The 25,165-nt window shown below is 42.6% G+C and overlaps 1 protein-coding gene across 3 annotated transcripts; it reads right to left on the bottom strand.

Annotated features, from left to right (window-relative positions):
• Window positions 1-601: 601 nt before the first annotated feature.
• Window positions 602-14,612, bottom strand: PLIN2 (perilipin 2). 3 transcript variants are annotated; one of them, XM_005209905.4, is made up of 9 exons: window positions 14,561-14,612; window positions 13,546-13,600; window positions 13,258-13,453; window positions 11,498-11,580; window positions 10,413-10,698; window positions 9,277-9,458; window positions 8,003-8,137; window positions 6,463-6,753; window positions 602-998 (listed from the first exon to the last, which is right to left on the bottom strand). In XM_005209905.4, exons 2-9 carry the CDS (start codon window positions 13,573-13,575, stop codon window positions 858-860), a joined length of 1,344 nt encoding a protein of 447 aa, XP_005209962.1. In that variant the 5' UTR covers window positions 13,576-13,600; window positions 14,561-14,612; the 3' UTR covers window positions 602-857.
• Between the last annotated feature and the right edge of the window lie 10,553 nt (window positions 14,613-25,165).

The following is a 25,165-nucleotide window of genomic DNA, read 5'->3' as shown; positions in this document are numbered from 1 at the left end:
CTACCTGAAATAGCAAGAAGTTCAAGGCTCATTTTGTGCATTTCCTGCCCCAGACCTGGAATCAGCCATTTCTCCAAGACACACTGCTTTCTCTTAATGGGAAAAGGTATTTCAGAATTACAATCTAGACAGTAGGGATGTTCCTCAATGGGCTAACCATTGTTTGTATAATTTTCTTAACTAATACTTATGTAATGCTGTTCTGTGCCAGGCATTGCTCTAAGATTTTCCAAATGTTTATGCTTCATAATAAACCTACAATTATCCTTACTATTATCCTTATAGATGAGGAACTTGAGGTACAGAAAAACTAAGTTTAAGGTCATATAGCTAATAAGTGACAGGGCCAAGATTAGAACCCAGAGTCTGAGCCTTTACCCATCATGATATGCTTCCTCTCATTTGACCTGTTTTTAGTCATATGCCTACCCCCAGGCCAGGGGGAAACAAAAAAATCCTTGACTAACAGACACACTGAGACAACCCCTTCTCCCCCTACCAAAAGACATAAAGATGCTGTTACCAGATGCAACAGGAATGAATCCAAGAAGGAAAAGAAAACAGTTCAATATATCAGTTTGGAAAAAAAAAACAACACTGATTCAAGAGCCCATTTTTTATTATAGGCATTTTTATGATTAAACTTTGAAGAATTATATAAAATAATATATAATGCAGAACTAGAATCTGTTACAAAAGATTGGGTCAATCAGGGTTTCATTACAATTAAGACCAAGTAGTCAAAAAAAGAGATTAACCCCTAACAATTAATCCCTAAAGCCACAGGAATGAACACAAGCAAACATGAAGTTTAATGTGACACAAACTGCGTATTCAGCAAATGGAGATTTTTCTTGTTAGTTATTCAACATTTTGCCCTGAGAAGGCTCAGGGCCATTAGCATGAGAATGATTTGGTCCATCCTCCTCTTCCAAAGCTATAATATCTGGAATTTCATCAGTCTCAGATGTGAAGTCTGTGATACTGAAATCAAGTGCCTGTAAAAAAAAAAAATCTTGGATATTAAACCAAACACTAAAGAAATGAGCGGTCAATTCCAGCTGAGCTCTTAGAAACACAAATTAATACATGAACTTTACTTTCTCGGTGGCTATGCTTTCTTGAAGATGTTTATAGTCTTATCCCCACAATTCATTCATATTATAACTAAGAAACGTCTCTTTAAGAGGCAACCAACTAGTGGTAGAACATATGAAATAAAAGCTTTTGAAATTACAAGCTATGAAGCATTTCTGGTTATTCATCTATTATTCTCTTAAGAACAATAATACTCCACTTTTCCATGTTCTGATTTCCAATACTATAAACAGTTTGGAAAATGTCTAGGAACTGAAGAAGCAAAAGGTTTTGAATAGTTGAAACAGCCATCACAAAGCCCTAGCTCTTGTCTAGAGAAGCCTTTTAGGGATAAGAAGTTTGATTAACTCTTACTTTACATACAATTATGATAAGCAAAGTAGTATTTCTTAACTAACAGATGACTAGAAGCAGAAAAGGTATAATAAGTTGCTGCTGCTGCTGCTGCTAAGTCACTTCAGTCGTGTCCGACCCCATAGACGGCAGCCCACCAGGCTCCCCTGTCCCTGGGATTCTCCAGGCAAGAACACTGGAGTGGGTGTATAATAAGTTACTAAAGGCTAAATCTTGATAGCAGAAGAAAAAAAATGAGCTGATTACCTAATGGAGACAAAATAACTAACAACAAAAACCATCAAAAAACAGATGGAAGGGAGAATGAGGAGTTAGCACCTAATAGGTACAACCTTTATGCTTGGGATAATGATATAGCTCTAGAAATGGGTAGTGGTGATGGCTGCAGAACACTGCAAATGTACTCAATACCAATGAACTGTATACTTTAGAATAGCTAAGATGACCATCTAACTTGATGGTATGTATGCATGTGTGCTAAGTCACTTCGGTTGTGTCTGACTCTGTGCAACCCAATAGACCCTTTAGCCCACCAGGGTCCTCTGTCCATGGAATTCTGCAGGCAAGAATACTGGAGTGGGTTGTCGTGCCCTCTTCCAGGGGATCTTCCGGACCCAGCAATTGAACTCAAGTCTCTTATGTCTTGTGTATTGGCGGGCAGGTTCTTTACCACTAGCACCACCTGGGAAGGCCTATGTTATGTATATTTTGCCACAATATTTTTTAAAATAGTTTTTAAAAATACATGAAGAGAGAATCTTTTTTTTTATTGGGTCTCTTACCTGCCTGTCTGTGGCCCTTACTGCACTTTTCCCTAAAAATCCAGGTGCTCAGAGGACAGTCCAGACTGAGGTATAAAGACTTCCCCTATTTATTCCTGAGGCTGTCTGGGGAGATCAAACTACACTCCAGATCTTCATGAATTTTCACTTTGCAAAGATTATACCCAACCTGACACCCACAAAAGCCAACAACACTGATACACCGATGACAACACTGATAAATTGATGCAGGGCAGCAGCCAGGCAAGTCAACAATTGCAATTTTATTCTTTTTAGGTTAAAAGATGTACCTTGCTCACCTCTCTCTTCCAATCTATTCCTATTAAATGTATATTTTAATTTCCATTATCAGTAGTTTTAATAAATGTAGAATAGAACAGGAAGCTACAACACAAGAAAATAGAGAGGGATTTTTTGAGTCCTAAGCAAGCAGTTTTCTCCTATCAGAGGCTAGATTGCTAGAACAGAAAAAACAAGCACTTTGACATCAGTAACACATTGGACTAAATCCCTACTCTGCCACTTGTCTCTTTTCAACCTCAGTTTTCTCACCAGTCAAGTGAGGAAAATTCCTAATTGATTGTGTTGCCAAGTGAGGAGTAAGTAAAGATTGTATGGGCCTAGCTTGTAAAAGGTACTCAATAAAGAATAGCTTTAATTCTCTTTAGTTTCTTAAATACCACCCTGTCACACACATAAACCTCCAAAGTCACCTACAGATCAGGAACTACTGGCCTAAGGTAGAGTTCTTTGCAGAAGATTGGAGATTTCACACTTGTGGGTTAGGAAAAAAGCCTCCACCACCACCAAGAACAGGGGCTCTAGTCCATGAGATGTTTTGGGAGAACCATATGAATAATTCACCGTCCATATATCTAGAATGAGTCAGAGTATCTAATTTTCATTATTTTTGACCATCACCAAAACCTATTTGGTGGGCTTGGGAAAGAAAAGGGTGGGGCAGTAAAGAGGTAGCCATAGTCTATCAAGTTTATTTGGTGAGTTTAATTGAAAATGTGGTGGTTGGGACTGCCCTGGTGGTCCAGTGGCCAAGACACTGTGCTTCCAATGCAGGGGGCTCAGGTTTGATTCCTAGTCAGGGAACTAAGATCCCACATGACACATGGAGCGCCCCCCATTTTTTTTTTAATTAAAAAAAAAAGAATGTAGTGATTGTGCTTGACCACCTTCATAGGGTTTTCAGAAATGTGGCACAAGAGAAATCACTTTGCAGACTTAAAAAATAAATTTCTTTTCACTGACATAAAAAACTATAGTTTAGAAGGAGTATGAGGAGACTCTTGCCCATCTGGCATTCAGAGGCCAAACTCAGAATAATATGCTTACTATAAAACAAATGAGATAATAACAGTCCCTCCCTGCAAAGACATTCAAGAAAACCAAGTGCCTGTGCCAGGGTTCCAGGGAGTTACATCATTTTTGCAGGTTGTTCACCATACAACCATAAGAGGGCGCCACTCACTTATAAACCTCCTTGATTTCTATATTTACTAAGATAATTTTCCAGAAGGTGGCACTGTAGGTGGGGCTACTACAGAAATAAAAACAGCATCTGGAGGAGTTTTACTTGCCGGTAAACGTGTATGTACATGCAGTGCTCATAAACATGACACAGAGTCAGGAAAACAGACTGATTTTAAAATAGAAAATAATTGTGGCTCAGATGTAAAGAGTCTGCCTGCAATGCAGGAGACCCAGGTTTGACCCCTGGGTAGGGAAGGTCCCCTGAAGAAGGAAATGGCAACCCACTCCAGTATTCTTGTCTGGAGAATTCCATGGATGGAGGAGCCTCCGTGGGTCACAAGGAGTCAGACATGACTGCGTGACTAACACACACGCCTGTGTTTCCTTGACATCAGTCTTAGTATTACTTTCTTTGATCTGTCTCCTTAGGCAATGACAACAAAAGCAAAAGTAAACAAATGGGACCAAATCAAACTAAAAAGCTCTTGCATAGTGAAGGAAACTTTCAACAAAATTAAAAAGCAACCTGTTGAATGGGAGAAGATACTGGGTTGGCCAAAACGTTCATTCGGGTTTTTCTTTACCATCTAGGCTTAGACAGTTTTTTTCCCCTCAAAATAATTGTCCTCCTTGGGGGAAAGTCTGTTAAACTAAAACTGCTAGTTTATCCAACAATAAAGCAAGGACACCATGCATTTTGAGACATGTAGACAACAAAATGACACGCATGTAGGCACAAACTTGAGACACAAAGTCAGACAGACAAATCCATGACAGTGTGCTCGTGGTAAAAGCAAAGTCAGTGGTGTTCTTCCAGGAGCTAAGAGAAGTCTGCTTTATATTCTGTCTTGCTCACTTAGAACAGCTTTGAGATCTGTCTCCTTTTCATAGGCAATTCAGTAGGTGCTATTACTCTTAACGAAGGGGAACCAGAAAGTATAGTTCAGTATAAGGAAGCCTGTGTACAGCTGTAGTATATGAACTTTCCAATATATGAACTTTCCGACCAATCACAATCAGCCATAAAATACCACCCTTGAAGTCCCCAGGCAAATGATAGCAGGGTCCTGTACAATTTGGACTAAAAAAGAAAAAAAAATTTTAAGAGGAAGAGTCTCTAGAAAAGCCTCTCACTAGGGACAGGAAGGTGAGAGCATGGATAGGCTCCACCCTGGAAGCCCATCAATCATGACAGTCCACTTTTCCAGAAACCAGAAGCTCCTTCACTTCAAGTATCTCAGGGAGTCCTTCCAACTGAGCTCACGTTTACTGACTCCTGGAGTTACCTCAGGGGAAAAAAATTAGTTCTCTAACTTAGTAAGATTTGGTAGCTCATTCACGTAAGTGCATGTAAAGCTGTATGCTGCTTCCTTGTCTTCATGGGGAGACAAGGGTGAAGCAGGGTTAAAAAAGGAGACAAATTTTGACTTAGACTTCGGTTCTACTGAAGGGCAGGGCAGGCCTTCAGTATTTAGCTCTATTTCACAAGTTCTAAGATTGGCTTTTTTTGAAAAGGTTTGGCATACTGCAGCTTTGTTATGAGGAGGTCTATATTTCCTACATAATCAACCCACACTAAGGGGATTAGAAGCCTGAACACCCTAGGCAGGAGGTAATAGGAACTCCTTTCTACAGGGGGTTCAAAGTCTTCCTTTTTCTAATTATCTTCATGTGGTCTTCTAAAGGTACCTCACCCACCGAGGTTAGTGCCTTTCTACCAAAATGACAACATGGTACATTAAGTCCAGCTAGGACTGGACACTGAACAATCTCATTCCATACATGTGAGATGGCCCCTTAGCAAGAAATGACGCTACTTTTACATGAGACTGATGCAAACAGTCACTCATGTGCTTCCTCTCGGCTGATTTCTTTTCAGCAAAGCAGTCAAGTACTTATGTACTTATGTACCTCCTTCTACTGGTTTAAAAACATGCTTTCAGGGGTCCAGTAAACAGTCATTAAATGAAAGGAACCACCACCACCCCCTAATACCATTCTTAAAGGAACATTAGCTTTTGTTATCAAACATTCCATTTTTAACATCAGTCTTCCAATGTTTATACCAACTGGCCCCTGCCCCCAGGCCATTTGAATTCATATGTATTAAAAACCCTGTCAAGGAGGCGAAGCAGTTCCAAGAAAGCCACACAAAAAGCACATGTAACACACAGCATAAAACCGATCTATTCTGCAGTGAATTTTATTGAATTCAAAGGAGGCACTTCTTTATGAAAAGATAAAAAACACAGGGTACACAAGCATGCATTGTGAGACAAACCAGAGTTGAGACCTGCTCAGAGCAGACCCCAATTCATACAACAGCCTACATGAAGGTGTTTTTATTCAGTACAGACAGACAGCAACAGTAAGTAGCAAAAGCATGAGGCCATAAACACCCTGAAACATGTGCGAGTTCTGGACAGGCTCTGACCACTCTATTATTCTTTTTTTTCCAGCCAGGTAAGTAACAGAACTTATGCACTAATGCAGAAACTTCATAGCTCTTATGCCAGTTGGAAATGACTGAAGTGGAGACTTTTTTGCCTCATTAGCTGCCTGCCTACTTCAGACCTGTCTAGCAGGTGTCAGCTCAAGAGGAGCTGTCATCTGGCTGGCTGCCCTCTGCATTGCTGACAGGGACGGGTTTAGGGTGTTTTCTACTCCACCTGCCAGGCCTCCTGGTTGTACCTGGGGCCTGAGCACTCTCAGACTCGGTCACCTGGGGATAAAAGGGACCTACCAGCCAGTTGAGGGGTGTGTTGTTAACAAGATAATCCATCACATCATCTAAAGACTCCTTCATTTTCTGCAGCTGCCCCTTGCTGGAAGCGAGGAGGCCATCAGACACTTCTTTAAAGGAGGCAGCATTGCGAAACACAGAGTAGATGTCACCAGCCATCACCCCCAAGTGGTTGGCCCGATCTTGAATGTTCTGTGGTAACCCCTGGATGTTGGACAGGAGGGTGTGGCACATGGTCTGGAGCTGCTGAGTCAGGTTCCGGGCAATAGCAAGAGTACGTGACTCAATGTGCTGAAAGTAAGACAAGTTTAAGAATGAGCAGTGGATTCAGCAGTGGTATGTGTGACTTAGTTCACGTACATTCAGCTGGGATATGTCCACCACACATGTGGATTCTTTAGCTTTTTAAAATTCTCACAACATCCCTGAGCGTGGCAGTATTCTTTCACATTTCATAGGCAGAACATAGAGCTTCCCAGGTAGCTCTGGTAAAGAATCTGCCTGCAATGCAGGAGACTCTGGTTCAGTTCCTGGGTGGGGAAGATCCCCTGGAGAAGGGATAGGCTACCCACTCTAGTATTCTTGGGCTTCCCTTGTGGTTCAGACGGTAAAGAATCCGCCGGCAATGCAGGAGACCTGGGTTCAATCCCTGGGTTGGAAAGATCCTCTGGAGGAGGGCATGGCAACTCCAGTATTCTTGCCTGGAGAATGCCCATGGACAGAGGAGCCTGGTGGGCTACAGTCCATGGGGTCGCAGAGTTGGACACGACTGAGTGACTAGGTACACCACAGGTAGAACATAAGCTATGCCCCAGATAACAGCTGGGAAATGGCTGAGTTGGGACTTGAACTACTGCCTGAGGCTTCGAAGTTCATGGTCTTAAGCAGAAGAAACGTAACAGGGGAGACCAGACAGAAGGAAAATACCCTCCACATTAGTAGGACAACTGGAATGTTCTTTCTTCAAGTGAGATATGATGTAAACAAATGATTAATGTTACTTTCAAGGGCAAGTGTGTATTAGCTTTTGGAAGATAAAGAACCACTTTCTAGGACTACAATATGATATTTCTTCTGTCTGGAACATTCACCCCTTTAATGCCCTTTCACCTAGTTTATTCACCCCTTAGGTCTCAACTGACCACTCATCTCTTCCAGCAAACCATCTGATTCACCCATCCTCACTCCAAGGTTGAGTCAGTACCCTTCCTACAAAGCATTCTCATAGCAACTCTATTTATACTATCAAAAAAACCTACTATGCAGTAAAGATACCTGTATTCACTTAGCTTGTACCTTTTATGAGGGAAATGCCTGTTTCTCAGGTAGTTGTGTCCTGATTGGGGCAATATACCTATCTGTGAGTTGTTAAAGTTACTGCACAGTTTTGCTTCTATCACATAACAAGCAACGTGTGTATCCTGTATTGTTCAACTTTTGCTAGAGAAGAATATTCTAAGAAGAATAATAAGAACGCTGAGGTGCCTGGTAAGAATTTCGACACACTCTGTAGTGGATGACCCTGTCCCACATGTCTCACCTCAGCACAGTGGGATTCATCTGTATCATCGTAGCCGATGCTTCTCTTCCACTCCAGCCAGGACAGATAGAGCTTATCCTGAGCATCCTGAATTTTCTGGTTGGCATTATGCACATTCTTCCTGGCAAGTTCACTCTAGAACATGTTGGAAGAAGACAAAGAACCAACTATTAATAGATATTCATATTAGCCTGATCTCAGGTCTATGATGTAAACCAGCCATCATCAATACTTACAGAAGTTCTTGGTATTTAAGGAGATATCTCTGATAGCATTGTGGCTATCTCTGTAGCATATCAGAGATAGCACTGTTCTGTTCTGCCCTGTGTAAGTTGCTCAATCACATCGACTTATTTGGACCCGGTGGACTGTAGCCTGCTAGGTTCCTCTGTCCATGGGATTCTTCAGGCAAGAATACTAGAGTGGGTTGCCATTCCCTACTCTGGGGGATACTCCCAAACCAGGGATTGAACCTGGGTCTCCTGCATTACAAACAGATTCTTTTCCATCTGAGCCACCAGAGAAGCCCAAGAGCATTGTTACTTGTTATCAATATGTATAAGTCAGCCAAGCAGCCATAGGACTTGACTGCCTCTTATTTATTAAACCACTATCTCCAATTTCCCTCCGGTTTAACACAGGTACGGCAACTGAAATTTAACATGTGTGTAATATACAATTATGAAAGAGAAAGGAACTTAAACTTCCTCTTCCCTGTTGCCAGCCACCTACTTCCCCTTCCAAGAGTAAACTGGTTTCTAATGGCTGAACAATGCATACTGTTCTGTAACTTGGCAATCCTTCAAGGCTACTCAGTAGTCTTTTGTGATGTGTCAATGTAATCAGTCTATTAGTTAATGTGCATTGTTTATACTCTTTTGCAACTCTGAATGAATATACATTGCTAGGAGAAAAGCTGCTCCGGGCACAGGTGTGTCTCTAACTTTCCTCTTTCCCTTAAATCCTCCAGAAGTAAAAAAACACAAGTATACCTCTCCTCTACACCATCACCCACAGAATCTAGCTTTGCAAACGCCACCAGACAGGAAAGGAAATCAGTAATCTGACCACTCAGCGTAAGATTAACACCGCTTCATGTATTCAGCTAATTATATACTTCCTTTTCTGTGAGTTTTCTACGTGCTCTTGGCCCATTTTTCTACTGGATTGTTCATAATGTAAGATTAAAATTCTTGGATTTTATGATTACATTTATCCTAACCCTGGAGATAAATGAACTCACTTCCGCTACCTTTGAATGAAGTTGTACTCACCAGGTTGAAGGCGGAATGGAGCTGAGAAATGGTCTCCTGGCCTTTTCGCTTAGCTTCTTCAACCCTACAAAGGGCCTGCTGGTAGGCCCGTGAGCGCAGCTTGGTGGACAGAGATCCCAGTCTAACATAGTAACTCGGCTTCTGAACCATATCGAATCCTTCCACTTTTTTGGCTTCTTTTTCTGAAGTTATAAAAAAGGGGGGGAAAAAAAGGAAGCCTTAGGGATCACAGCTCTAAGTGCTCTAAGTAACAAGGCTTAAACTCTTAACTTGGATCTTGTCTTTGTTGATTCCACCCACCCATCTGGTAATTATGCACCCCTTTGCCCAAGATGGCTCCTATCTGCTATTGGGCTTAGCAACCCAGAACACATCACTGTGACACGTCATTGACACAGGTCTCTTCCCACCAGAGTGTCTTCCCTGGCACACAGTAAGCACTGAATATTTAATAATCCCATATAGTAGCCCACAAAGGGCAATTCATTTGTAGAAAGTATTTCCTTAGGTTAATTTCTCTGGAAGTTTCAAAAGTTACTATGTACAAAAGAATCCGCCTGCAATGCAAGAGACCCGGGTTTGATCCCTGGGTTGGGAAGATCCCCTGGAGAAGGGAAGGGCAACCCACTCCAGTATTCTTGCCTGGAGAATCCCATCGACAAAGGAGCCTAATGGGCTACAGCCCATGGGGTCACAAAGCATTGGACACCAACTGAGTAACTGAGAACCCACACATGCGGACAGCGGGTGTGGGATGGGGGAATGGAGACTGACTGTCAACAGGCATGAAAGATCATGAGCTTTACTCTTTGGGGGTGACAGAACTTTTACCTTTGGGGGTGATAAAAATATTCTACAACTGGATTGTGGTGAGGCTCATGCAACCAAACATGTAGGAGGAAAACAGGTTGAATTTTTTTGGTATATAAAGTATATCTCAATGAAGCTATTTAGAAAAATTGCTTTAAGATATAAAACACTGGAAGAAGTTCCTTGGTGGCCTAGTAGTCAGGGTTCTGGACTTACACTGCCATGGCCCGGGTTCAATTCTTGGTCAGGGAACTGAAATCCCATAAGCAGCATGGCGTGGCAAAAAAGGAAAGAAACACATTACTTCAAGGCAAAAATCCAATTACCTAGTTCATCCTTGGTAAGAGGGAGGTACTGGTCTACCAGCAGCTCTGATTTGGTGAGTGCATTTTCTACTCCACTGCTCATCAGCTGCATCACCCGACTTCGTAGGACTGTGTTAATGCTGCCACTGACCACGGACTTGGTCTTCTCCACACTACCAGTCACAGCTCCCTTGGTCCTGTCCACCACCCCCGTGATTGTGCTGGCCACAGAATCCTTGGCCCCGGTCACAGTAGTCGTCACAGCATCTTTTGCCCCAGTCATAGCCCCTTTGGCATTGGCCACAACCTATGGGGAAAAAAAGCAGGCCATCTGGCTGGTGAGAAACATGGGCACAGATACCTATAGAAAGGTCTTCACTAAGGCAGCACAGCTGAAGAGTTAAAGGATGAATCTGGCCCTTTTACTTTCTAGTTGTGGGTCTTGGACAAGTAACTGAGAGTGGATGAGCCTCAATTCCCTTAACAGGTATAAATGCCCTACCTGCCACCACTCAAAGGTTGTCGGGAGACCAAAAGTGGGAACTGGATAAAAAACTTGTCGAGGTTTTTTCTTTGTTTTAAACTAGATGAACCTGTAGTGAGGCACAAGTGGAACTCTAGAGAAAAATGGCATTTTCCACTGAGATGCTTCTACTGAGCCCCTCATACATGCCTGTAAGCAGAGACAGAGGTACCAGGCACACTACCCCAGGCCGACACACAGGCAGAAGTACCAGTTCTCCATTCTACTGGCTGTGCTCTCAGATACCAAGTAAGAAAAGGTTCTATTCACCACCTCTGCATTTATCCAATACCACACAGGACTCAGTGATTTAAGGAAGCAATTTCACCTGCAGAGATGAAGCCACAAATTTAACAGAGATCAGACTATAGTCTGGCCCAAAGGTGGATAGCTCATCTCTGCTTCTTAAGACAACCTAACAACAGTTCAGGAAGTAAGAGAGTGGTCATTACTCTTTCAAAAATATATTCAAGGTTGGAACAAATAAGTACTGCCTGTTTGTGGCCTGCAACAATCTGTATTAAACAGATAAAACTTAAAAAATGTGAGGTGGCAAGCCTCAGCACTCTTGTCCCAAGCTCACCTGGTTTGTTGGCTGATTCAGAATAGGCAGCTTCTCCTCAATCCTGTCTAGCCCCTTACACGCATAGGTATTGGCAACAGCAACTAGAAGAATCACAAGTGGTGAAAATGTTAACAGTCTGGTAAGAGTGAACACATAACTTGAACCTTTATTCTTACTGTGGAAAAACAGCAAAAAATATTTATTTTAGTTTACCACACAATGCTTTGTCTGGTTTCTCAAGTTCAGAAAAGAGATCCTTGCCAGGTTTCCAGCAGCTTCCTTCTACTGACAGGGAAATAAGGATGTGTGTGTGTGGTGGGGGGGGGGGAGCAGCAAGCTGAGGCAGTGACAAGCCAAGAAGGTAGGTGGCCAGGAAGCCTCTTCCTCATCAGTTGTCCCCTAAGGTTAAGAGAAGCCAGGCTTCGCCCGAATCCTCATTCAGGGAATGAGGTATCTAAAAACCCTCAAAATTAGCATTTCCATGCTAGTCTAATCTCTACCTACACTTAATTCAGTAAGTGGCAGTATATTTGGGGTTATCACCAGGAAACTGTGCTAACAGCACCCTGGATCTCCCTAACAAGACCCAGATTTTAGTCCAAGCTCCCCCACCAACTCCCAACATTTGGGGAGTAGCAGAGTTGGAAAGCTACTAAAAGGCTCCCCATAATCCTAAAAGTCCATGATGTAAAAATTTGACAGAATGATTTAATCCCTTATTCCAAAGCAGATAATAAATGTTGAGAAACTGAAAATTCCACTCCTAAGTATATATATGAAAGAACATATGTCCACACAAAAACCTGTGTACAAGTGTTCGCATTAGCATTCATTGCTCATGATAGGCAAAAGTAAGAAGCAACCCGAACATCAACTGATACATGAAAATGATATATCCACACAACAGAATATTAAATTATTCCATATTAAAAAGAAATGAAATACTGAGATGATGCTACAATTTGAATGAAATTTGGAAACATTATGCTAAGTGAAAACTAGCCAGTCACAAAAGACCACGTGTTTTATGATTCCATTTATATTACATGTCCAGGATATGCAAATCTATAGAGAAAATAGATTAGTAGTTGCCTAAGGTTGGGGAAGGGGGCGGGGGTGGTGCGTGATTGAGAATGAGTATAAGGTTTCTTTTTTTTAAAAATATGGTAAAATATACAAAACAAACTTCACCATTTTAACTATTTTTAGGTGTACAATTCACTGGGACTCACAATATTGTTCATTCATAATATTGTGCAACCATTACCGCTCTCATTTCCAGGACTTCTTCCTCATCCCAAACAGAAAGTGGTATGAAGTTTCTTTCTGGAGAGATGACAGTGTTCTAAGATTGATCACGGTGATGCCTGAACAACACGGTGAATATACTAAAAGCCACTGAATGGTACACTTTAAGTGGGCAATTTGTACAGTGATTTCTTTTTAAAGCAGTTCATGTATACTGTGTAGTCCCAAGGAAGTCAGTTATTTCAGTTTACTCACTGATTCCCCGTTTGATCTCACTTGCCAACAGAGAAACATCTCTGGGGAATTTCTTTTAATATCATATTTGCCATTGCTCTGAAGCAGGCCTTCTATAACAATGAGCATCACCTGGCAGTTCTCAGAAAAGGCAGTTATGTGTCTCAGGAAAGGCTGAGGATTCCCTGACTGATGAAAGCTCAGGGCGTAAGGCTAGCCTTCTTATTCAAACCAGCTTTGGGATCACTCTCAATGACTATATGGGAGTAAATTTTGAGGCCAAAATGAAAACTCACTTTGTGGCTCTAACTTTTGGATGATTGGCAGCGCGCTGGTCACAGCCACAGAAGTGATGGTCTTCATGCCCTTCTCTGCCATCTCACACAGAGACTTCAAGTAAGGATACTGATCCTTTCTACTGATGTAAGCCGAGGAGACCAGATCATACGTGGAGCTCACCAAGGGGAGGTTGGCCACCCTGGTCACCACACTCTGCAACCAAGAGGGAGGGAGGAGTTAATGTCTACAAAACAGGGCTGGTGGGGAAAGGAATCAAGAATCATCCGTCTATTTATAAATCATACCAGTTGTGGTTCAGCTGCAACAGATGCCATCTTTCTTGCTGGAGAAAGAAGAAATCTGCAGAAGAGAAGCTTATTTCAGAACACTGTGACAAGATTCCCAGATTAATTCTCCAACCCCAGGTTTCAAGTGAGCAAAATTCAAGATACAGTCAGTGGAGTCTGCACTGCTCCCACCCTCTGACTCTCAGAGGTCTCCCCTGGGCAGACAAGTCCTAAAAGAAGGTTTCAGAGCTCATGGGTACAATATACCAACTTGAAGTGTTCAATTCAATGCTTTCCCCACCGGGACATTAGAGACACCTTTTGAAGAAAAAGATCTATCCACAAAAATGCTAACCAGGTAACATCCATGTAAAAACTAGAGAGATATTTCAAGAAGAAGATATCTTGGGCAGTCAGGCCGATCAAGATGGAGCACTTTGGGATGGGGGTGGGGGAAGTCAAACTTTTCTTGTCAAAGAACTGAAACTAGTTCAAGGGACATTAAGCACAGAGGGTAAGGAGGTGCTCCGAGGATCGAGAAACTTTTCAGGGAGTTTTAAAATGTCACTTTAGTGTCCCCAACGGCCCACACCTACACAAAACAGCCTCACTGGTAAGCAGCAGGGCTGGGAAGGCAAGAACCAACCCCTTCGGAGCCACTCTGCGGCCGAGGGTCCCAATTTTACAAGAAATGAGAACCACGCCGAAGGCGCAACAGTTATCATTAGCCCGTCCGCGTACCCCACAAAATTCAGCTTTAAGACGATTTTCTCACGCGTTTCCTTTTAACTAATGTCGTCTGGGGTCGATTGGAAACTGCTAGCCCCAACCCAACCAAGCAGCTACAAACGCACCAAGACAGCGAGCAGAAAAGCAAGCCTCGACCAAGAACAAAAGCGAGGGTGGAAACGCAGGCCCCAGACACCGCCCCTTCCCAGCAGCCGGGGCCCCGAAACCGCCGCGAGGCCGCGAGCGTCCGGCCCGAAGCCCGCGTTGGCCGAGCCACAGGGACCGCAGAGGGGCGCGCACCCACCAGCCAGCAGACGCCCAAGCGCGAAGATCCGCTGAGTCTGTGAGGCGTTCACAGCTCACCGACCGGCGCGCCGGAATATATACCCGCCCCGCCCCTGCCCGCCCCCGTGCCACGTGACCCCCGGCCTTCTGCCCGGGCGTAGGGGGCGGCCCTGCCTGGATCAAGAGTGCTGGGGATCCCCGTGCAAATATGCGGCGGGTGCCCACGCTGGCTTTGTAGTTTCGCAAAAGGAAGTGGGGCCCCGGTGGCTCAGCATTAAAGAATCTGCGTGTAATTCAGAAGATGAGGGTTCAATCCCTGGGTCGGGAAGATGCCCTGGAGAAGGAAATGGCAACCCACTCCAGAATTCTTGCCTGGAGAATCCCATGGACAGAGGAGCCTGGCGGGCTACAGACTATGGTGTCACAAAGAGTCACAAAGAGACACAACTGAACGACTCAGCCACCAACAGGCAGCGGAGGAGTTGCCGCGAGGGACTCACCGTAACTAACCTGTTAATTTCCACCAGTTCTGGGAATAGAATTGTCTTTAAAAATGGAAACAATGGCGTTTGGACTGCTATTTATAGCAAACAAATAACTTCCAAAGTTTTGTGAAATTCTAAAGGATAAAGGACCAGTTTGAAGGGCTATTGTGTTGCTCTTTTTACTTTAAAGTCAGTTTCTTCAACATCTGTCTAATTTAAAGTTGAATTGGAATTTCCAAAAAGGCCTTGAGAATATACTCTTCCAGCAAGACTAAAACCCAAATCACTGTGGTCTGATAGCTGCCTAAGTTTACTGTGCAAAATAGCTTTTTGTTTGTTTTTAACTAAAGGATAATTGCTTTACAATATTGGGCTGGTTTCTGCCCTACATCAACATGAATCGGCCAGCAGTTCAGTTCAGTTCAGTCGCTCAGTCCTGTCCCAGTCCTGTCCGACTCCTTGCGACCCCATGAATCGCAGCACACCAGGCCTCCCTGTCCATCACCAACTCTTGGAGTTTATTCAAACTCATGTGCATCAAGTCGGTGAGGCTATCCAGCCATCTCACCCTCTGTCGTCCCCTTCTCCTCCTGCCCCCAAACCCTCCCAGCATCAGAGTCTTTTCCAATGAGTCAACTCTTCACATGAGGTGGCCAAAGTACTGGAGTTTCAGCTTTAGCATCATTCCTTCCAAAGAACACCCAGGAGTGATCTCCTAAAATTTAGAATGGACTGCTTGGATCTCCTTGCAGTCCAAGGGACTCTCAAGAGTCTTCTCCAACACCACAGTTCAAAAGCATCAATTCTTCGGCGCTCAGCCTTCTTCACAGTCCAACTCTCACAGAATCAGCTATAGGTACACACAAGCCCCCTCCCTCTTGAACCTCACTCCCCGAAATGGCTTTTTTTTTAAAGTTGAGAGATAAGGGCTCTTTTTTGTTTTTGTTGTTGTTTTTTGTTTTGGGGAGTACTTTGCCTTTTTTTTTTTTTAAAGAAACAAATCTTCAGCGTCTGAGTCCTGGTGCTTTCTTATGTAAAAGAGAAGGACTTGAATCATGATGTGAGTGCGCAACTGCCCCAAGCCCGGTAGGGGGTCCTCTGGACCTTTCCCGGAGTGAATGGGCTGGTTATCTGACATCGCCGGAGGCTTCAGCCTCCCAGCTGTTTCCCAAGGAAGATAAAGGAGAAAGAAGAGGTGGGAGGTTCGAGGGAGGGCTGGGGCCAGGTCCTCGGCCTCGGCTTCTGGAATCTAGAGCAAGAGGAGGCAGCTGGTGAGTACGCAGGAGCCTGGAGGCAGGCTGTGTTTGTCAAGCTCCAGAGTTTCAACTGTGGGAAACACTCAAAGGCATTTACCTTAATTACTTAACTGAGGTTGCAGGTACAGAGATACTGTGCATATTTAAAGTTCCAAACCGACCCGTGGCAAAAATGTATCCCTCATACAGGACTGAAGACATCTAGAGGCCCCCAGCTAGAAAAATTAAATATTGTGTCTTCTTTCCCCTCCTACACACACCAGGTCATTCAAAACAAAATATAGTACCACCATAAAATAACTGTTAGGAAGTCCAAAATTTTTATGTCCCCCTCCTCCTGGGAAGTTCACGGTTCACATATTGCTGGCTTCAGCAGTATGTGAACCGTGAACTTCCTGATGTTCAAGCTGGTTTTAGAAAAGGCAGAGGAACCAGAGATCAAATTGCCAACATCCGCTGGATCATGGAAAAAGCAAGAGTTCCAGAAAAACATCTATTTCTGCTTTATTGACTATGCCAAAGCCTTGGACTGTGTGGATCACAATAAACTGTGGAAAATTCTGAAAGAGATGGGAATACCAGACCACCTGACCTGCCTCTTGAGAAATTTGTATGCAGGTCAGGAAGCAACAGTTAGAGCTGGACATGGAACAACAGACTGGTTCCAAATAGGAAAAGGAGTACGGCAAGGCTGTATATTGTCACCCTGTTTATTTAACTTATATGCGGAATACATCATGAGAAACACTGGACTGGAAGAAACACAAGCTGGAATCAAGATTGCCGGGAGAAATATCAATAACCTCAGATATGCAGATGATACCACCCTTATGGCAGAAAGTGAAGAGGAACTCAAAAGCCTCTTGATGAAAGTGAAAGTGGAGAGTGAAAAAGTTGGCTTAAAACTCAACATTCAGAAAACAAAGATCATGGCATCCGGTCCCATCACTTCATGGGAAATAGATGGGGAAACAGTGGAAACAGTGTCAGACTTCATTTTTCTGGGCTCCAAAATCACTGCAGATGGTGACTGCAGCCATGAAATTAAAAGACGCTTACTCCTTGGAAGAAAAGTTATGACCAACCTAGATAGCATATTGAAAAGCAGAGCCATTACTTTGCCAACAAAGGTTTGTCTAGTCAAGGCTCTGGTTTTTCCTGTGGTCATGTATGGATGTGAGAGTTGGACTGTGAAGAAGGCTGAGCGCCAAAGAATTGGTGCTTTTGAACTGTGGTGTTGGAGAAGACTCTTGAGAGTCCCTTGGACTGCAAGGAGATCCAACCAGTCCAGAAGGAGATCTTCTGAAGGAGATCAGCCCTGGGATTTCTCTGAAAGGAATGATGCTAAAGCTGAAACTCCAGTACTTTGGCCACCTCATGTGAAGAGTTGACTCATTGGAAAAGACTCTGATGCTGGGAGGGATTGGGGGCAAGAGGAGAAGGGGACGACAGAGGATGAGATGGTTGGATGGCATCACTGACTTGATGGACGTGAGTCTGAGTGAACTCTGGGAGTTGGTGATGGACAGGGAGGCCTGGCGTGCTGCGATTCATGGGGTCGCAAAGAGTCGGACACAACTGAGCGACTGATCTGATCCTCCCCACCTCCCTCCATTGACATTTTCAATGCTTCAGTCAGTTCAGTTCAGTTCAGTCCCTCAGTCTTGCCGACTCTTTGCGACCCCATGGACTGCAGCACACCAGGCCTCCCTGTCCATCACCAACTCCTGGAGTTTACTTAATCTCATGTCCATTGAGTCGGTGATGCCATCCAACCATCTCATCCTCTGTGGTCCCCTTCTCCTCCTGCCTTCAATCTTTCCCAGCCTCAGGGTCTTTTCCAGTGAGTCAGTTCTTCGAATCAGGTAGCCAAAGGATTGGAGTTTCAGCTTTAGCATCAGTCCTTCCAATGAATATTCAGGACTGATTTTCCTTAGGATGGACTGGTTGGATCTCCTTGCAGTCCAAGGGACTCTCAAGAGTCTTCTCCAACACCACAGCAACAATTCTTTGGTGCTCTACTTTCTTTATAGTCCAACTGTCACATCCGTACATGACTACTGGAAAAACCATAGCCTTGACTTGACAGGCCTTTGTTGGCAAAGTAATGTCTCTGCTTTTTAATACGCTGTCTAGGTTGGTCATAACTTTTCTTCCAAGGAGCAAGCGTCTTTCAATTTCTTGGCTGCAATCACCATCTGCAGTGATTTTGGAGCCCCCAAAAATCAAGTCTCTCACTGTTCCCACTGTTTCCCCATCTATTTGCTATGAAGTGATGGGACCAGATGCCATGATCTTAGTTTTCTGAATGTTGAGTTTTAAGCCAACTTTTTCACTTTCCTCTTTTACTGCTCTAAGCACTCAACTTATCTTTTTTTCTTTTCTTTTTGCTGTTTCATTTTTGTTGGTGCGCTAAGCAGATGTTTAGTGTTCCTCTTGTTAATGTATCCCCATCCTTATGTAAAGACAGCAGAAATCTGTGTGATGATGGTGAGATGTTTTTTTCTGTTTGTTTTTTAACTTCTCACTAGTCTGAGCTCTTATTTTGCAACAGAAGACTTTTGCCCTTTCACCTACATATGCCTCCATCTTTTTTTTATTTTTAATTGAAGGATAATTGCTTTACAATATTGTGTTGGTTTCTGCCATACATCAACATGAATGAGCTATAGGTATGCATATGTCCCCTCCCTCCCACTTCCCATCCTGTCTGTTTGTTTTAAACCTGGGAGTCACTTGCCCTCTTTAAGGATAAGCAGGCTTCCTTCTGCTTTTCTGTACCTGAGAAGGAGAGGGCTCAAGAGACTAATGTTGGGGGCAAGACTTCAAGTTCCCAGAGGATAAATCACACCAAATTCTGCACCTGCTACTCTTTCATCTTCATGAGTCTGGGAGAACATGGAGCTATGGGCAATAATAACACCCAGGTCCTCCAGGTAATTCTGATGGTCTCTGGAAGTTTGAGAACCTTTGTTTCACAGAAGTGGTTTTCATAGTTGGTCTCAGACTAGTGCATCAGAATCACCTGGGGTGCTTGTTAAACGTTCTGTCACCTATACAAGGCCTTTTGAATTAGGAGCTACAGTGGGGAGGCCCAGGAGTCTATATTTTTAAAAATACTTTTTTTTTAGTAACACCACTTTATACTTCACAAAGTGCTTTCATATGTTCCTTATTGCTTGAGCCTCACAACAATTCGGCAACTCAGTGCAATGGGGATAATTATTTCCATTTTAATAATGAGGAAGAGTCTCGGAAAAGTTACCTGATTTTGCCCACAGTCATGACTAAGTAGCAAGGTAAGTAAGACTAGATCCCAGGGACATAATCTGAGCTAGTTACCTAATTGCTCTTTGCCTTAGTTCCTTCATTTATAAAATAAATATTATCCATCAATTTGAGAAAATAAACAGGCCTGTAACTACATGCCATGTGAGTGACAGAAGCTGCATACAAATAATACTATACAAAGCAAATTAAGTTGTCAGAAGTAAGGCTGGTAGTTGCTTTGGGGAGTGGGGAGGGCTAGTGACTGGATGGAGCCTCAGGGGGCCTTTGATGTGCAGATAATTTTCTTGTTCTGGGTACTAGTTACGTGTGTCTGCTCTTCTTGTGAAAATTCATTAACTGTATATTTTATTTTTAAAATGCTATACTTCTATTTTTTAAAGTTTTGAAAAGTTGAGAAAAGAAAAAAGTAGTGGTGCTTACTTCATAAGGTTTTTGTGAGGATTACATGAATTGATACATTCAACAGAATAATGCCAGGTACATGGAAATGGCAGTTGTTATTACTGTTTTCTAACCCACCCAAAGCCTCTCTGCCCAAGAAAGCTTTGCTCACAGAGGAGGCTGAAGGGGCTCCAGGAAACCAGCAATATCCCAGGTCCCACCTAATCTTTTTTTTTTTTTTCCTAGACTAGGAGAGACTTTGCTGAAGGAGACACATTTCTTAGAGTTTGTAGCAACTCAACCTGGGTGTATCAATGATACAAAATAATAGTAAAAAAAAGAAGAAGAAGAAAAAATAAATCTGCCTTGAAGTTTTCTTTTCCAGAAGTGGGGCAACTGCCTCCTTTCCCACGCTTATGGTTTTTCTTCCCTCCCTCAAAGGCACTGTATGCTCTTGCAGCCACCTGTATCCTCCACTCCATGCTGCACTCTCTCCCTCACCTCTCTTTCTCTGGACAACCCCTCGTTCCCTCTGGCTGGAGTGGTTGCCCATCTGGCAAGCTCTACTTCTCTGTACCACTCAGCTCTTTACAACTGTGAGGCCCTCCTCAGCCCCAAGATTATTAACTAGTGAGCAGTAGAACGGGTCTCAAACCAGGTATGTCTGACTGTAGAACTGACACTTTATCATTACTTGATGTGTGTGCTTAGGCAGTAAATACACTTGACCCTCAATGCCTGTAAGATGTAGGAGTTAGATGACATCTAGGGTTCCTTTCAGCTGTCCAAAAACTAACAATACCTTACCTCGTATATAGCTTTATAATGTCCTTCAATAAACATTTCAACCCAGACAGGTGCTTTTTCCTATTTCCTTGTCACAAGGCAGCCTCATCCAAACACAGGGGAAATATTAGTCTGTTCATTTCTTCTTTATACTTGAGCTTGAAATTAGATAAAACTATCGTTCTCATCGTGGCTTCCCTGGTGGCTCAGAGAGCCACTTACAGTGCAGGAGACCTGGGTTAGATCCCTGGGTTGGGACGATCCCCTGGAGAAAGGAACGGAAACCCACTCCAGTATTATTGCCTGGAGAATCCCCATGAACAGAGGAGCCTGGCAGGCTACAGTCCATGGGGTCCCAAAGAGTCGGACATGACCAAACGACTAAGCAAACCTTTCTCGTAGCCCAGAAACAAAGATAGTGGATCACAAGTAATGAGTCATGAAGCCAGATGATTTCTATTTTGAACAGTTCAAACTCCATGCAATTGGGTCACCAGCAGGAAGAGTTACTTAAATGACCCAATTAATCTACCTTCTTACTCACCCCTGAACTTGATACTCCACCATCTTTTATTCTCCTCCAAGTACCTTTGGGTGGGAAACGCAATTCCTTTTTCACATGGACTTCATCTTGAGTTGGTTTCCAAACAGACTACCCTCCTCCTCCTGCCCAACTGAACTTCACACCTTTTAGCCTGCCAGGGTCCCTTCCCTTTTCTCTCTTAGATAGGTAACTCAAGAAGAAGCAAGAAGGTTGATCAAATTTCAAGTCTATTTCTCATCTAACTTATTTATTTCCCCCTCCATCTTGTATCTCCTTATAGGTTTGAGATTTTATAAATGAAAAGTATCCTGGGATGTCACAATTTCATGCATTCTTATTCTCTTTAAGTGAATATAATTAATTAAGTTAATTTAGAATATAGCTTACTTTCTGTTTTGTATTTATATCCAGTTTACTCCCCACCACACACAAAGGACATAAATTGCCTTACAAATTGCATAAAATACAGGAAGAATACATTTTAAATAAGTAAAAAGAAATAATATTAAGGCAAATAAATTAAGATGAAGCTTCTTGCTTTTATTTTATCATTGTATCAGGTAATTAATGCTTATATTAGGAGAAACTCAGTGATTCTCCACAAATGAAGAAATGGTTGCTAAGATAGTAATCTATTGTATGGGGATAAAGTGCCAGTGTTGGAGCTTATCAGTTACAATAAGCTCTTTTGTATACAGCATGATACCCTGGGGAAAAAACATTGAATTCAGAATCCCAACTTTTTTGTTTTCAGCTTTACTGAGATACTATAAACATATAACATTGTTTAAGCTTAAAGTATACAATGTAGCAATTTTATATATGTATATACTGGAAAAGAATTACCACAGTAAGGTTAGTTAATATATCCGTCACCTCATGCAGTTAGAATTTCTGCATTGAGATTTTTTTTTTTTTGCTTCACCTCACAGCATGTGGGATCTGAGTTGCCTGATCAGACCAGTGATGGAACCCCTGCCCTCTGCAGTAGAAGTGCAGAATCTTAACCACTGGACCACCAGGGAAGTCCTAAGAACTTAAAAAATCTATAGTAGGGGAGCAAAATTTGGCACACCAAAACGTGTTTATTTGGCATGAGGACTGATTTAGGCTGATTTTTTTTTTGGCCTGATTATTTTTAAGAATCAGAATACTCAGAAGACTCACTCTTGTTTTACCTCTCCCTTAGCTGCCTATAAGGAAAGCTGAGCACTAAAGAATTGATGCTTTTGAACTGTGGTGTTGGAGAAGACTCTTGAGAGTCTCTTGGACTGCAAGGAGATCAAACCCATCAATCCTAAAGGAAATTAGTCCTGAATATTCATTGGAAGGACTGATGCTAAAGCTGAAACTCCAATACTTTGGCCACCTGATGCAAAAAACTGACTCATCTGAAAAGACCCTGATGCTGGGAAAGATTGAAGGCAGGAGGAGAAGGGGATAACAGAGGATAAGATGGTTGGATGGCACCACTGATTCAATGGACATGAGTTTGAGTAACCTCTGGGAATTGGTGATAGACAGAGAAGCCTGGCAGGCTACAGTCCAGGGGTCACAAAGAGTCAGACATGACCGAGCAGTTAAACAACAAAAAATAAATATATATACATGTATATGTATACATGCTAAGTCACTGAGAAAGTCACTCAACTTTCTCAAAGAAAGTCAGTTCCCAACCTCAAGGCCTAATAACCCCAAGAACATACAATTTGGGAGTTTCGAGAGCATGGCAGTTTGCTTTGCAGGATGAGTGCCCTCTGTCCATGTTAACCTAAGTAGCTCTGCTTAGAGGCCATGATCCACAGTGTATTCAGGTCAGGAACAGTCAGAGCTTGACCACAGGAAAATAAAAGCAGACAAATTATTTTCTGTGGGCCCCCCGCCTACTCTTTGAACCCCTTTCTCTTCCTTAAAGAATCCTCCTTTCCTTGGAGGATTGGCGTCTCCCTTCTGTTGTATCCTCCCCAACACACACTCCAATCCTAACAAGCCTATGCTCTCAACTAAAAATTCAAATGCATTTTATTTTTTTTTAGTTTTTATTTTATTTATTTATTATTTATTTATTTGGCTGCTTGGGGTCTTCATTGCAACCCAAGGAATCTTTGATCTTCATTGCAGCATGCAGGATCTTTAGTTACAGCACGTGAAATCTTAATTGCGGCACATGAGATCTAGTTCTGACCAGGAATCGAACCCAGGCCCGCTGCATTGGGAGCATGGAGTCTTAGCCACTGGACCACCAGGGAAGTTCCCTCAAATGCATTTTGTAAATGTATTCAAACCTAAATGCTAAAGACTAACTTATTTAGTGCCCTCTCCTAGGGGCATTTACAAGTTAGTAAAAATCTGTTTTTCTAAACAATTTACAAAATATGTTCTCATGTAAAGTAGGAAGGCCATGCTGTTCCTATTCTATGCTCTGACTCAGAGTCACTTGTCCAAGGTTACTCAGTTTGTACACAATAGAATTAAGTCATAGATCCTGTCTACAACCTTGTGGCTATATCATGCTATCTCTGAAGGTTAAATGTGTAAAGGTCTCCAGTGTTTGTTGAATGAATATTAAAATAAAGAACAGGAGGGAATGAGATAGTAAGAAAGAAAGAAGGAAAAGAAAAATGAAAGAGAGATCAGGGGCGTTTCTTTAAGGGACTAGAAAGGAATTGCTCTTGGTAAATGGGGAAGCAGGCTATGTGAAATTATGAAAGTCTGCCCCCAATACACATACACACACTTCCATATACTATCTATGTGTCAGTCCTCAGGCTTGAGCAGTTCCCAAAGAACATCAAGCCTGTGGATAAAATGTTTATTTCTCTTTTGCTTATTCTCAGGAATAAAGAATCATAGGCCATTTTAACTTTGGATCATCAAGTCCAGATGATAAACCTAGAATTTTATTTTTTTAATTTTTAAAATAACTTTAGAATGTTTTTTATTGATTCATTTATATTGTTTGGCCTCACTGCACTAGAGGTAGGAGGTAGTCCCCATCCAGGGACTGAACCTGTGCTCCCTGCAGTGGAAGCCCAGAGTCTTAACCACTGGACCACCAGGGAAGCCCCAACCCTAGAACTTTGGTGTAGGAAGAGATTCTACTGATTATCTAATCCAGTGGGTCTATGTGCAATAGCTTGGGGTACAGGTCTTCAACCAAGCACCTTCCCCTGGGGTGGCTCCTTCATCAGTTTTGTTGGAGGCAAAAGGTGTGGGGCCAGCTGCCCTTGAAAAGTGGTCCTTTGGGCCTGGCTTCATCTTTGTAAAGATGCCTGATCCTTCCATTTCTTTGAGTTCTCTATTGGTCCAGAGCAAGGAGGGAAGTAAGGGTAGGAAAGGAGTGGTTTTGTGTTTTGTTTACATATGCTAATTTTGGAAAGATGACTGAGCCAAAAGTTTGGGAGTGACAGCTATTATATTTAGGGTCAACCTCCACATTCCAGTTCTAGAATTAGATTTGGCAAAGATGTTTTTCCTAGGTTGGCTTTTGACAGAGCCAACATGAGCAGTCCTTAATGACTCAACAAACAACTGAGAAATTGTGGGAAACATGGCTTTACCAGTCAGGGCCACTGCTATTTCCAGAATCCTGACGCTCTCTGAGCTGCAGAATGAAACCCATAAGATCAGGATCCATTTTGTCAGCCAAGTACGAGTCATTTCTTTTAGCTGAGCCAATTAATCAAAGTTCTGCATTTCATTTAATATTTCTTTACAGAAAAACTCAAAAAACTTCACTGAGTAAAGACAGGATATATCATGATCCACAGTTCAGACGACATGCACAGCTACATTACTATAAATGTTACAAAGTCCATCAAGGACTCAGAAATGATCTTCGAAAATTTAAGACCACACTGATAGGAATAGTCCTGATATTA

The sequence above is a fragment of the Bos taurus genome, chromosome 8 (genome assembly GCF_002263795.3).
Source record: "Bos taurus isolate L1 Dominette 01449 registration number 42190680 breed Hereford chromosome 8, ARS-UCD2.0, whole genome shotgun sequence".
NCBI lineage: Eukaryota > Metazoa > Chordata > Mammalia > Artiodactyla > Bovidae > Bos > Bos taurus.
The sequence above is the reverse complement of the archived record's forward strand: the minus strand, read 5'-3'. Positions and strand labels throughout refer to the sequence as shown.